At 38.0% G+C, this 15,709-nt stretch overlaps 2 protein-coding genes across 2 annotated transcripts in view; both read right to left on the bottom strand.

The window, feature by feature from the left end:
* The window catches only part of LOC102716945 (inositol hexakisphosphate and diphosphoinositol-pentakisphosphate kinase VIP2-like), a 34,493-nt gene extending 31,736 nt beyond the window's left edge, over nt 1-2,757 (bottom strand). Inside the window, exons 1-4 of the mRNA XM_006650360.3 lie at nt 2,353-2,757; nt 2,039-2,098; nt 900-946; nt 654-737 (exon numbers count right to left, since the gene is read on the bottom strand). Coding sequence (XP_006650423.1) covers nt 654-737; nt 900-946; nt 2,039-2,098; nt 2,353-2,418 — 257 coding nt within the window. The 5' untranslated portion in view covers nt 2,419-2,757. The remainder of the gene's footprint in view (nt 1-653; nt 738-899; nt 947-2,038; nt 2,099-2,352) is intronic.
* Nucleotides 2,758-13,125: 10,368 nt separating this feature from the next.
* Nucleotides 13,126-14,249, bottom strand: LOC102699492. The gene has a single exon (XM_015835178.2). It carries the CDS (start codon nt 14,167-14,169, stop codon nt 13,249-13,251), a length of 921 nt encoding a protein of 306 aa, XP_015690664.1. The 5' UTR covers nt 14,170-14,249; the 3' UTR covers nt 13,126-13,248.
* Between the last annotated feature and the right edge of the window lie 1,460 nt (nt 14,250-15,709).

Genomic DNA, 15,709 nt, shown 5'->3' with positions numbered 1-15,709 from the left:
GCAGCGCTTACTTTAAGAATCTATTTAAAATTATTAGTGGCAAAGAAATTCTAGCGGTTGTGATAACGTGAAAGTGCATTTTCTCCGTGCTATCTTGAACAACTCATATCCAGTGAGATCTCTGGTGTACTACACAGATCAATAGCAATGTTCCATGTGGATTTTAACTGAGAATATCTAGATGCATATTAAAAGCTTATTGGAAAGAGGTTTTCTGTGCATGGGTCCTTGCAGGCAAGTGTGAGCCTAGAGGGGTTTTCAGAAAATAATTGCATCACGTACACATGTATACATGGATGGCTGCTCCTTATGAATATAGTCAAGTTTTAGATTTCAAGATAATTAGTGGCATTTTTTGAATCAGAGTGTATGGCATTTATATGAAAAGCAGTGCAGCGCATGGTACTTCATACTGTTCCTTAAAGTAAGACTTAAGAAGATAATACTGAAGAGAGATAAACAGAACTTGAAAATAAGAGTACTTCCGTGAAGTATGCACAGTTATCTACTAGATTTGAAGAAAAAATATATGAAAAACTGCAGTAAAAAATTGAGAAGTGTTCTACAAACCATTTTGAGAACAGAGGTCTACCTGTTAAATCATAATAGAAAATATTCCAATATAAACAACTATAGAAGGATGTTAACCATACCTTCGTAAACAAGCATAAGCCTCAGCTTTTTTAAGAGGGAAACCAGACGAATAAAAGGCAATCAAGCAATCGCATTTTGGCCAACTGAAAATAAAATGCAGATAAGTGAGACAATACTCCTAAACTTACAACCAAGCATGCAATATATTTATGCCATAAAAAATACTACAGAAGTAATATGGATAAACCTATACTTGAAAAGAATAATGATTTAAGTTATCAATAACCTGAGTTGTCATTACATACATCTCAATAGGATCCTCGAGTATAACTTTATCCCCGAATATTACAATCTGCAAAACAGTTAAAATAATGCTGAATGACAACTGAACTGATCGGAAACATTTCAACTTTTTGCAGATGAAAAACATCAATTAATAAAATGGCATTCAAATAATTACTAATTAGATTAAGTATGCCTGAGATAAAAGTAGAGAAATTTGAATATTAACACAAATGGTTAAATGCAGTCTGAGTTTATCAACAAGTATAAAACATATGATATGAGTACGGAAGATAAAACAAGAGAAGAAATATAAAGCAAAGAGTTCAAAAATGGCGCTACTGGTACACTAAGGTGAGTCACTACATGATAGACTAATGGAAGCGAGAAATAATTAGTGAACATGTGCTGCAAGCTCGAACTATAGTAATGCATAAAGAATGACTGAGTATTCCTACTAGGCAAATTTTGTTCAGTGGTCCCTAGAAGAACACAAAGAAACCTATAGCAACATGCAAAAGGATTAATATATGCATGCCGTAGACCAAATCCGCTGCCTTATCATCTGCAGAAAGTTAAGATTTCCATTGCATTCCATAAATTATATATTGATAGGGAATCCCGGGTCATATAGCACCACTTAATAGCTTATACTTAAAGGAGTCAACATTGGTGCATAAAAAATTGGAATATCTCGAGTATTCAAGTCCCAACATTCAAATATTTAATTGACAGTAGCAGCTAAATTATAGGTAAAGCAAGTAGGCGAACTTAAGTCCACCCAAAAAGAATATTGCAAAGAATCTGAGAAATCACTTATCTCCAGTGCAGATTAAGGGACCTAGTTGCTATAAGACAAGACATTTGGGGACAAACCGCAAAAGAAACCACATGATGGGGACCTCGAGTATTGGTATCCACAAAGAAAAGATGCAGAATAAATTGGTATCCACAAAAGATTCACGGATGTCTCGCCATAAAATATTTCAAGAAAGTCTATTTTTTCCCAGAAAGATATTTTTTTTTATCATTTGCAGTTCTACGCCATCCATCCATCCACTGATCCCCGTGTCAAGCTTCAATCGCACACCCGTCTCCACTTTTGCAAATTGGCCGAAACGGCGAAAGAGAAACAGCGTGGGAGAAAAAAAATCTCGCGTACCTCGAATTCTCCAAATGCGCGGAGCCTCTCAAGAATCTGCTCCATTGGAGAGCAGAACACCTATAGAGAGAAAAAGAAATCAAGAAATGGATCAGACCAAACCATGCAGTAACGTCAAAAGCGACACGAATCGATCAAGAACCGGAAACGCACGGCAACGGCACGAGTCGATCAAAGAAAAAGACACAAGATCGAAAAGGAAAACGGATCAACAAGCCATGCCCATGAGCAGCAGCCACCCATGAACCAGCAAAACACCAAAACCAAACCGAGAGCCTCGAACCAAAGGGGGGATGACGCGGCAAGATCCTGACCTTCTTCTCCATGACGCAGACGCCAATGGTGACCCTGTCGGCTCGGCCATTCCCCTCCACCACCATTGCCCCCCTCCCCTCCCCTCCACCCGCTGCCGTGCGAGATTTGATCTGGAAAGATTCCCACGCGGTGGCTACGAGAGGTCGGGAGGAGGTGCGGCCGTGCGGGGCGCCTCCTCTCGGCGAAGATTTGATCTCCTCCTCGTCGGCTCTCTCTCTCTCTCTCTCTCCGTGTCCCGCGCACGGCTTTCTTTCTCCTCGCCGCCGGCGCGGCGCGGCGCCGCCGGGTTGGTAGCCGCAGGCTGGCTCGCAGTGGCAGGAAGGAGGGGGGAAGGAAGGAGAGAGGGTCGCGGCTGCGGGGCCGAGGCTGCGGCTCTTCTTCCTCTTATCGGTTGCACAGTTGGAGGCGGTGGTGGTGGGTTTTATGCTGTGGCCACCCTATTTTGCATCCCAAAATATTACCGTTACATACACGTATAATTCGATAGACCGCAAAGAAAATAAAAGGTCCATTTTTCAAGAAATCACTTTATTTTCTTATGGTGTTGATGAAAGCTAGTACCTCCATTTTATATTATAAGTCTTTCTAGTCTTGTCTAAATTCATTCATTGATTAATATGTATAATTTATATATGTGTCTATATTTATTAGCATCTATATGAATCTACGCAATACTAGAAAGACTTACATTGCGAAACGGATAGAGCATGGGTTTTATATGAATTGGAGTGGAAAAGTAGATGAACGACTTGCATTAGACGAAAAACTACCAATTTTCACCAAAATCATATCGTATCGATTCGATATAGTGAATATGGCGTGTAATAGTCAGTTATATTTTTAGGATAAGGAGAGTATATAAATAAATACAACATGGACTATGGCCAAAATGTTTGTTACAATCGTTCGGAATCAAACTAAATTATGTGAAAAATTCTGTAAAATTTTGCGTTCCGAAGAAACACTAAGCTTTAATATATGGGTAGTTACATATGATTGTCATGTGTCTATACATATGTTGCTAGAGTATATGGCACCCCTGAATATAGCATGTATATACTATAGCGAAACTTGCAACGGTATAATTTTATCGTCATTTGTTTATGTATGGTAGGGCTTACATAAGGGTGGTTGGGCGTCATGTACGTATGAAGTTGAGATGGACCAATCACTTACTATCGCATTTTTGTTTCGCTTTTGTAGCTTGCTAGGTTAATTTTATGAATGGCTAAATATTCAATATTGTTTTTTTGGCACTTATTAATGTCTTTGACTAATTTTGCATATTCTCGACCACGGTTTACTGGTATAACCTAGACCAAAACCATTTTAAGATGATACGCCAACTATGTGTTATCTAAATTTTAATGGTAAATTAAGTTATGGTATTAGATGCTGTTTGATTGGAAGTTTGGCTGAGATGATCAATGGCATGGAAGTCACGATAAACCATTAGTGTATGATCAATTAAATATTAACTGTAAAAAGATAGTGATTTGAACTTGGAGGGTGGGTTCATAATAACATAGGGAGTAGTCAAGTCAGAATAACAATATCATTTGGTTACAATCCTATCCATGTATAAGCCCCACCAAGAAAAGAACATTGAACAATAACATTTTAGTTCAATTTGTTGCCTTGTACAATATACAAGTATGGAAATGTGCATATGAACCTCTAATGTTATAAATATTTTTATTTTTCCGTTTTACATCATGCCACTTGTATACAGTTCAAATCAAGTATTCATAGATTTCTATTGATGAAGAGAAATGCACACATGGCCTTTTTTATGGGGGGTTACATCAGGATATATATATATATATATATATATATATATATATATATATATATATATATATATATATATATATATATGAGGTAGTTGTTAAGAGTACCTTTAAAAAGCTTTGAAAGAGAACTCCATGTATACCCATGTGGAGTGCTTATCTATATTATATTGTGTTGTGATCTTAGTGGCTAATGCGAATGGAGCGCATGTATCACATTTTATCAGGACTTGGTAGTACTGCTATACGCACTTATAAATTCTTACAAACAAATACCTCATCCATTTGATCTGCTAAAAGTCAGCATACAATCACAATTTACCACATCGGCTTTTGTGAATAAAACATTGATGTACACGTTCAAAGCTATCTAAAAAAGTCAATGCTAAAAAATAAGCAACGATGGAAAATCTAAAATCAACTCCAAATTTAATGATGAAAATTTAAATTTTGGCTTATAAATATAAGGAGAAGCGAAAAGAGAAGGGTAATTATAAGAACATTTTTACGTGTATTATTTTCCTCTCACGTAGCTAGCTAGGGTCATGGCAGCTCATGCCGGATGCATACCAACTAATGACCCGCTATTAACTAAAGGTCTATTCAGTTTAGAGGAACTTCAACCCATAAAAATAAAAAAATGAAGTAATATGAATTTATGCCACATTAATCTATAAAATTTCTTCGAGAGATTTGAGTGGAGGAAAGATTTTTATGATTTCTCTCTACAATTCGTAGGAAGGAAAACTTTCATTTGATTTTTTTAAACTTCATTACACAAACCGAATGGCTTTCTTAGAAACTAATACATAGGAATCCAATACTATACTTTGCTTTTCCTCCCAGCTGAATTAAACTTGTAGGTATTATAGTGCCAACTCTATGCATCTTTTTCTAATTTAACATACTTGAGTGAATTGGCTACTTTTCTTATACTTACTGGTAAAAAAGCAGAATGCTATTTTATCCCAAGTATGTACCAAAATAGATGGGGGTTACCAAAAAAAATGAATCAGGAAAGATGAAAGCAAGAAAACGATACAACATTTATTGTCATCGCATACTTACTTAGGTGGTGTTTCAGATAGTTAATGTTGAAGGTTATTTAAATTTCATGATAGCCATTTTCAGGGTATAAACAAATAATTTAGCCACCGTAAAATTAAAAATGGTCTAGAAATATTGGGTGAGAACTTTTATATTGAATTTTTTTTCACAAGACACGAAGTTTAGCAGCTTACAAAACATGGCCACTAAAATTAAAATATTCCTTTAGTGGAAACGAACGATGCCTTGTAAAAGTTGTAACGATACGGGGAAAAAATATACAGTAACTAGGACGTGATAATGTCCAGTCTCTTGCGTAACTCACGGAGCTGAGCATCAGTTCTCGGGGAGCCTTAGCAATTTATCATATATTAATTACTGGGACGAGATATATATCGTTGGACGGGAACAGGTGGAGCCCAGGTGAATGTGAGATCCGGGGATCTGATCGTAGCTTACATTATCATCTCCATGTGGGCCCAGAATGTCCGTCCCCACTTACATTTTTATTTGTAAACTACTCCCTCCCTCCAGAGACAATGTCATTTGTTTTTAACACATGTTTAACTATTAACTTTTTCATAAACATATGAAACTATCATTTATTGATTATAACTTAAATTTCCATAAACTTTTGAATAAAATAAATAGTTAAATGTGTACCAACAAATTAATGTTGTCATTTATTAAAATATAGAGAAAGTACCACTTCATCCTATTTTTAATAAATGATGCCATTGGTTTTAAGCGCACCTAAATATATTTTAAGTATAACTGAGTTTTTTTTATTTTTATATAATTGAACATGACGAATGATCTATTAAAAAAAAAGAGGGAGTAGCAGGGTAGTCAGTAATCACTATGGTTTGCTCACCATGAGTTGGGACTAACCGGCTAAGCACCACATTGTTAATTTGATCCTTTTTACAATAGCACTAAACAAAAAGAAAATTTTTGGAATCAATGCTGATCCTAGATGTTAGTATTAAATGAAGCAATTCAGGTTCGTATTACGAATATATACAACCTTTTAAAAAAGAATATGGTTATGTTCTTTTAATGATAAAAGATAAAAAAATCTAATTTTTAATAGTTATTTAATGATACAAATAAAAAATTAATCATAAATTTACTTATATATACATTTTTTTTGCGAAATACAACTGGTTCAGAAGGTGTGAGCGCAAAAATCGATAAACAATATGAGAAAAATCGAGCGAGAAGGCAGCCTATGTGTACTTATGCAGTACCAGATTTGTACTGGTGCAGTACATTTGTTTCCACGCGAGAAAACCGTTACAAGTTGACTTCTTTCATAACGCATACGGTACATATGTTCTTGTCGCGTCCCAAAATCGTTAAGGAAAAAGCGTATCAAGAAACGAAAGCAAAATATTGTTCAGCTACCCTAGCTAAATTATAAAACCATCCTAACATCACACTGCACCAAAGTTGCTATGGTACATGTAACTAATGTTTCAAAAAGGATGTTTTTTTTCGTATTACTAAAATAATTAATTAATGAGACTGGATGAGAGAGGTTGATATGACTTTTGGACCTGCAAATTTTTGGTTGCATGCGTACATGGAAGTCAAACAAAAGATAAGGTCAAAAGTCATGCGTTTGTCAAGTATTGTAAAAACTTTCATTAGAGACTTGACAAGTTGCCAACAAAGTTTGTTTACTACTCTGGCTTTATTAGTGGATTACTAGTATAAAACAAACAGCGACCATGCCATTTACCAGTATGTAAGTCAACTGCTAGGTTAATCCCAGTATGCGGTGCGCTAGAGTTATTGTTTATAAGTTACCTTTTAAATTTTAATTTTAAATTTGATTTTATATTTTTATCGTGGTTTTATTATTAATATTTGTTTTTAAATCAATATGGGCATGAATGTAATAGTTTTACTCGTAATATCTTTTTAAAAAATTGTTTAACCTTTCACAACATTTGCTCTTAAATCGATACGAATATAAATATAAAACTATTGCCAAATAAACTATTTCACTTTTCTTCCAAAAATTTAAATGACGAGCGTTGGTTACTCTTCCCATTTAAGAAGAGGAAAAGAAAACGGATCACTGTCATCGCTGTGGCCGTGCTGACACACTAGTCTTTATCCTCTGGATGATATACTTTCTCAATTATAGGGAGAATTAAATCGATTTCATTCGCAAAGAAAAAAAAAATCGGTTTGCCACGGAGAAGCCAAAGCGAAAGCGATGACACACACACACACAAAGCGATATCCACACAGCTCACTGCTGTATTTGGCCCGGGAATTGAAGTGGCATGCCAGCTGCTAGCTCCATCGTCGGTGACCGTCAAGCTCGGCACGAGTTGATTATAAACTTTTATATATAAGTTAGAGTTAAATACTACTTTCTATATGTTTTTATATGTTATCTTTGGCTTTTATTTTTATGTTCGATCATTTATCTTGTTAGAAAATATATAATTATAGGTGGTTTTGTTATAGTTTGATTTGCTATTACATGAGCTTTATGTATGACTTATAATTTTTCATATTTGAATAGAATTTAAGAAAATCTAACAAATGTCAGTGACAAACATTTAATTATAAGAAATACCATCGATAAGCGTGAGTTCTATAAAATACCATCATACATACGAATTTATGTAAGAATATCATCGTTGTTAGGGTTCTATCAATTTTTTCCATTAAGTGCTACAGTATGAACAGTGTATTTAACAATAAAAAAATAGATGAAAACCTAACGGTAATGACATTTCTTAGATAAATTCGTTTATACGATGATATTTGTTAAAACTCACATTCGTTAATGGTATTTCTTAGGCTTAGACTGGCAATCTTTTAGATTTTCTCATAGAATTTTAATAAAAGAATGGTCAAACGATCTAAAAAATCAACTACGTAAAATGACATGAAAGAATTATTGAGTTTTAATATTTAAATTCTAACGAATAAGCATTAGCACGAGGGAACCGATGCGAGCTAACAGCAAATCAAGGTGTGGAACAGCTCGAGAAGCCTCGAGCATTTGTACAACCGCAGCTAGCTAGTCGGCACGAGCAGAGAGAGGGGAAAAAAACATGCAAACGACGGCAGAAAAGACCAAGAGACGGTTTGAGTTTGACGACAGCCAAAAAAAAAATTGTTGGTTTCTCTGGGCAGAACAGAAAGCACCAAGAAGCGGTGGCGTCAGGTCAGGCTCGCCACAAACCGACGACCCACGTGTGCCTTCTCGCCCCTTGTTCGGTAGTAGGCAGTAGCTGCACGATCCAAACCGGTATTTAGACGTATTTAGACCCCAAAATTTTTTGCACGCAAACATCATATTAAATCTTTAGACATCAAAATAGAGTATTAAATATAGATAAAATGAAAAACTAATTGCACAGTTATGTGAGAAATCGTGAGACGAATCTTTTGAGCCTAATTAGTACTTGATTAGCCATAAGTGCTACCGTAACCTACATGCGCTAATGACAGATTAATTAGGCTCAAAAGATTCGTCTCGCGGTTTTCATGCCAGCCGTGAAATTCGTTTTTCATTCTTGTCCAAAAACCCTTTCCGACATCCGGTCAAACGTCTGATGTGACATACACAAAAATTTTCATTTCACCAACTAAACACCCCCTACTTAATCCCTCTTGCCAACAAACCTCCAAAAGAGAGCGAAAACAAGGCAAGGACAGTAGCAATCCCAGTTCAGATTCGACGTCAGTTCTTAATCCAGATCGGTTAACCAATCTCAAAAGAGCATCAGCTAGGCAGCTAGCTACTACACTTTTGAGACAACAGCTACGGGCTCTATCCATTATAAGATATAAATATTTTTAAATTGTTCCATAAAGGAATACCAAGATCAGATCAAAATAGCATTTTAACCATTTCAGCGGTCGAAATGTAAATCTTATATGTTTTATAATTGGTCCAAAAATCATGAGTAAGTTTCACCTTGAGCCAACTACAATTACCAAGGTGACACATTAGACCAGGGCAAATACTATGTTTTCACTTAACACCACTTCTCTCAACCATCTATTGCCTATTGGACCAAGGTCTAGTTTTGTCTTGGATCAGCGTCCGGTAGCGCTTTCGTGCATCTATATATGTCTTCATCTTCTCGCACTCAAGCACGAGGCAAACGATATCGAATCCATATCTCCCTGACGAACCCGTTCGAGTTGCTAATGAGCTCAAGCATCATGGCAAACACGACATGCGGGATTATCTGCAGCGCGAGGAGCACATCCCGGAGCCTACCGAGTATGGTGCCGGTAAGCACTGTCATCATTGACCCCGTCGCCGCGCGCACCCACACAAGCTGGCTGGATAGGACTACGGTCATGCCTGCCTAGGCACGTCGTCGTCGAACGAGAAAACGCTACCTGACGCTGATCCAAGGCAAAACTTACCCTGGTCCAATTTGCAATGGATGGTTAAGAGAAGTGGTGTTAAGTGAAAACATAGCATTTGCCCTGGTCCAATGTGGCATCTTGGTAAATATAGTTGGCCCAAGTTGAAATTTACTCAAAAATCATTGATACAACTGGAATCGTCAAAATCAGCATATAAATACTTGAATTAAAGTACATGTATTTTGAAACGATGAGGGTACTCTTGGTAACTACTCCGTACTAAGGTCATCCTAAATGTAAGTTTCATAGACACGATTACCTAGAGTGACATGTCATCTAAAAGTTTGAAACTAGGATAAAACACCCATCTCTTAATGTATAGTTTAATCTATTATTGTTTCCTAGGTTACATGTAAGACACAAGCTAGACGTCTAGCTAACAATGCAGAGAAGGTTTCATCTCCATGAAACTCATTTCATCTCTCTTCATTAATATTTTGACACATCATCAAAAATATTGACATGATACCCTATTTATTACCCATAAAAATTGACCTAACCAATTGCAAGTTGCAACTACATATTGGAAACTTGGTTGGTTTCGATCCGCAGGATTAGGACGGTTGCCAGAGCGAATTGAGGCAGAGGCACTATGTCCTACTGAGTTTTATAATCAATCAAATGCACGTTAAATCTGTTCCCGATTCGAATAATGTGCTAGTACATGTTGCGGTTGTGCAGCAGTGGGCCTCTTGTGATAATAATTATTATCGTATTATCACTGTCACCTTTACGAAAGAGTACCAAACATGTAGAGCTCAAACATGATTCTCCTTGCCTCTTCATTCGTGCATTTGTCACGTTGTGCCATGAAAGGAACAACTGCTGGATTCCATCTCTGTGTGTGGCTAGCTGGATAATGTGGATAGTATTTATTAAGCTAGAAATTGTGAGTATATTTTTTGGATCAAACTTTTGTTCTTTTTCTTTTGTACTATCTTTGTTCCATAAAGATTTTACTTTTAACTTTCATCGTTTGTTCAAAAAGACTATTTCTTTGCCAATTATTATATTGGAGTTTGGTAAAGTGTTGAACAGATACATTGAAATTTAAAAAATTACTAGAAGCCAAAACATTGGTATTTTAAAAAAGTAAAGGTTATTTTATACCTATTTTTTTCTTGTGCATATGCTTATAAATTTAAATTTAAATTTTGAACCTTAAATTTAGAGTTGATTTTGGGTTTTTTTTCACCGAAATTTATTTTCCAGTCTTGGTTTTATATCGCCAAGAATACATATATAAAATTTTTATTTATAGATTATTTTTTATTTGCAAATATGTCATTTGCCAATCACTGCTTTAGTCTTTGTGACTTACTACTCCCACCGTTGTCTTGTCTAGATTCATATTCATATAGATGCTAATGAATATAGACAAAGCTAAAAAGTTTTACACTTAGAGTACAATGAGTCTCAGTGTACTTATAACAATATTTTGAGTAAATTATTATTATTATTATTATTATATATTTATATATATATATATAGGAAAATTAGATCCTACTATCAGGTGTAGCTACTCCCCGCACGTCCATGATGAAAAACATTTTCATAACTGTTTCTACTCCCACCCAACAGAAAGTATGGACACTATTAAATCTCATGTGAATGATATAACTACATGTATAGAGTTTGTACTTTCTGTTGGAAGAGAGAAGAAATATGTATAGAGGTGTTTCTGCACCTTAGACGTGAAGGGAGTAGCTACACCTGTTAGTATATATTCCATTTCTCCGCTTGTATATTCCAGGCTATGTAGCATTTAGCTCAAAATATTTCCATAATAGTAATAACAAAAGGAACCAACATCCAGTGCAAAATTTGAGTTCCTGACGAGATTCTTAATTCAGTCAGTGCTGAACTATTCGGGGCAGGGGAATTCTTGAGAATTGGGTGGGAGAGATCAAGGCCATCGAGGAAGAGGAAGGGGCATTAAGGCCTTGTGCTCGATGGGCCTCAATACCGGCCCAATATGCCGAAGTAGGCATCAGCAGCCGGCGCTGTGCACTGAGGACAACATACATCCAAGCTCGTCGGAAGCCCCACACCACCGGCTATTAATAAGCTGCCTAAAAGTTAGGTTGAAACACCTGATCATATCAGGACCAAGCCCAGCAAATTAATCAATTATGTTAAGTTGAAACACACCTCAGGAAATGAATTCCAATCATTCGAGGAAGCATGCTCTTATTCTACATGTTATTCAGATAATTACGAAAGAAATCGGTAAAAATAAATTAATATGTGATATGTCACTCCGCATCTAAATTCGATAAATTATAAGAAAACGAACAAATAAACTATAAAAATTATACGCATACTCATAATCATATTTGTCTATTGCAAACTGTAGAAGTCAAATTTGATATCATGCGTTTGTATCGTGACATATCACGTAACAATCTATCTTTTAATCTTTTCATAACTGTTTAAATGACATGAACGAAACGGAAAGATTTTCCATTTAATGATTTAAAAGAGTTTTCCGCACGCCCAATCTGAAAATCACACGACACAATCAAGTCTCTCGTTCTGACATGAACGAAACAAAAAAGATTTTCCTTTTAATGGTTTAAAAGAGTTTTCAACCAAAAAACATACGACACAATCAAGTCTCCCGTTCTAATATGCGCGTGATGGGGTAAACAACAACCATGGGGCTGAACACACCCATTTTTCTTTTGCACTACTTTGATCATTCTCGACCATTTTAAAAACTATGTTTAAAAATAGACAATTTGCTACGCCACGCTACCCTCGATGGCGCGGAGGTCCTTTATCTTTGTACTGGGTTGGCTTTGTGGCACATGTCCCCTGAATGGGTCGCACTTATTTAGTAAAGTTCGTGCCGAGCCAAGGCACAAAGATGAAGTATCTCAGCGGTGACGCAGAGCAAAACAGCTTATTTTCTAATTAAAATTTAAAACCGGTTTATTTCATAATTACTTATAAAAATAATCAAATAGTGTAAATTTCAGTCAAAAAGGCAGTACTTTAGAATCGAGAGTTCAGGCACACAACCAAGTCAGGACACGAGTCGCTAGAACGAACGACGTTCGTTTATTGGGAGTTTGATTTGAAAGATGACGATCAATTATTATTAAGCAAGCATCAGGCACTGCGACTGTGAGCCATCAGCAGCTGCGTCACGCAGCTGGGGTGAAACCGGGTCAGGTATGGTCGGATAGCATCCTTCCCGTATTCTAACTCATATTTTCTTTTCTGGATCGGGTCGAATACGGATATTGTCGAATACGAATACGAAGACGGATAATATTAGATATAAATACGGAACGTATACGTGCTAAGACGGATACGAATGATCTCGGTTACGAATACTTATTCGGATATCAAATCAAAACAACAACTATATATATATATATCACATATATAATAGCTATTTAACTATTCCATAAATCTTAAATACAACTATATCATGGAAATAACGACTAGCATTAGCAAAGCTTGTAAGGAAATATAATTGATTTATTAGATTATGTCATTAGTATGTTAGTATATATGAATAAGAAGTATAAATAAAGTTAATACATGTATATGGAACACTTAGAATAATATTTTTTTACTGGATTTTAATTATATATGAATGCAGCATGGGCTTTTGATGGGCTATAACTATCCAGGTCATATCCGGATATTTAACCTGCCGAGTAACTTGTATTTATCGGATACCACATTCCCAAACCCGTATCTGTATCCGAGAAAAAATACCCGAACCTGACCCGAAACCCGTATTATTTTCCGGATAACCGATTTGGTGATCCGAATTTGTCCCGAATTAATTTGGACGGGCGAGCGGACCGGTGATATCCATCCCGTTTTCACCCGCAGCTGCGTGAAGCTGCGGTTCGCCGGGACGCCGGCGATGGCGAGCGCCTCCTCCTCGACGATGCGGACGTCGGCGCTCCTCCTCAGCAGCTCGGTGAACGGCCCGTCCCACGCGCCTGTTCGCCTCCTCCGGACCAGCTCGAACGACATGGTATCCCAGTGCTCGATGTACGGCAGCTGCTCCGGCGCCACGCAGGCCTCTGCCTCGCCCTCCCACGCGCGCGCCACGGTCTCCATGACCGGCTTCAGCCGCGCGCTCTGGGTGAGCACCACCGACAGCGCCGCCACCGCCCGCCTGACCGCGGCCGTCTCCTCCTCGCCGGCGGTGTCCGCGTCGTAGTAGGCGAGCGCCTGGATGGTTCGCAGCGTGGGCGCCCTCCCCAGGGGCAGCTCCGGCAGGTTGCCGAGGCCGCCGATGAGGTCGCAGTAGGTGTTCCGGAACGGGAGGGGACTGGCGTCGGGGAGGATGCCCTCGTCGCCACGGAAGACGTGCCAGTGGTGGCTCCGGTTGGCGAAGCCAGCGAAGGACAGGTCGTGGTAGTGCATGGCCATGTGGATCCCGTCGTCGCCGGCGCCCTGCAGGCTCGCCACGAACAGGCCGTCGGCGGGCGAACCGTCCTTCGTCGTCAGCACCGAGAGAAGCACCTCCCGTTGGGCGGCGACGCCGAGGAGGAAGAGGAAGAAGCAGAAGAACACGACATGGAACAAGCTCGCCATGGTAAAATGAACTCGATCGATCAGCCGGAGCAATTAAGCCACAACACTCCAAGATGCCAACGTTAATCGATCGCCGCCGGCGAGAGATGGCCGGGCGATGGAACGAGAATGGTCGATGTGCGACGATTTTGTTGCCGAGGGGCGGCACGCACGCGCGATCGGCGTGAGCGAGCGTCCGTGCAAGGCCCCTTCCTCTCCACTCTCGACCAGTGAGTGCTCTGGAGTGAAAAAGGAACACATTTTGGCATCTTCGGTTTAAACGATTTTCAAAAGGAAAATAGAATAATTGAACTGTTTCCTTTAAAAATCCTGTAAATTTCTGGGATCCGAAGAAGCCCTTTGCGTAAGAGCCCCTTCCGGTATGCTCCGGAGCTTGGAGCGGGGTTGCAAACACATGATACTAAGGGTCTGTTTGGCACGGCTCCAATTCCCAACTCCAATTTAACTAGAGCCGAAGTTATGCCAAACGGTGCAGATTCTAATTTTTTTGAAACGGAGTTGTCAGAGCTCCTCTTGAAAAATGAACTACAGGGGTGGAGCCAGGTTTTTGCTACTCCATAGCTCCACTCTACGCCAAAAGACCCACTACTCTTTATTATGTTATTATAATTACTTGAATCTGCCACTCATACTACTATATATTATTAGTAAATATTTATATTATGTGTTAGTATTTTATAACCATATAGTAGTTGTGTTGTTGAAGTTCAATGAAAAATAATTAGTATTTAATTACATGAAAAGAAACATAATTAAATTATGGTTTAATCATGACTACATATAATCTGCAAGGCTATTATTGTCAATCTATTTCGTATTCTATCTTTAGAAGTTCTGGAGCAGACCAAGCTAACCAAACAGTTTTGGTCTGCTTTCCGGCTCATACAGGAGTAGCTCTCACTAGGGTTGAAGTTTAGAGTTAGGATCTGGAGTTTAGAGCCCTACCAAACGGGCACTAAAATGCATGAGACATCGTTTGTGGAGACATCGTTAGAGGAGGGATCAACCGAACAAGTACTTAACAAAATTTTGAGAGATTTTAGCGTGTTCGTGAGGTATATAGAGGTTGGTGTAGCGTCAACCATTAATCTGTGTTGGGCAAGTTACGGAAATAATTTTTTTGTAATGGTTGTGTGAATAACTTCCACAATAGAAAATATAGAGGTACTTCCCTTATTTCGGTAGGACGCACGATTTTGCATTTGTGTAGTGCACGCGTTCATCAGTAGAGGAGGCATGATCGGCGCAAATATGCTATCTACTATGCAAAGCAGAATTAACTAGTACCTTTGATCTTACTTATGAAGTATTGATTTGGTATCTTTTTGATTTTCTGGACTTAATTTTTCTTGTTTACTATTATTATTTTATCTTTAGTATTAAAGTCCCTCTAACATCTTTTCTACTATATATTTCGCCGTGGAGCCTTCGACCTTTATCTTTCTGCAACACAAACACCGAAGACAATTTAAAAATTTTTACAGTCTATGAAGTAGTATACTGCATTCGTCCCATGATAAGTTCACTTTTCAGTTTTTAA

This window comes from Oryza brachyantha, chromosome 3, assembly GCF_000231095.2.
Source record: "Oryza brachyantha chromosome 3, ObraRS2, whole genome shotgun sequence".
Taxonomy (NCBI): Eukaryota; Viridiplantae; Streptophyta; class Magnoliopsida; order Poales; family Poaceae; genus Oryza; species Oryza brachyantha.
This window is presented reverse-complemented; position numbering and strand designations above follow the sequence as displayed.

What these genes read in the sequence shown, in the direction of transcription:
- LOC102699492 (XM_015835178.2), bottom strand. Translation starts at nt 14,169, where the DNA reads ATGGCGAGCTTGTTCCATGTCGTGTTCTTCTGCTTCTTCCTCTTCCTC.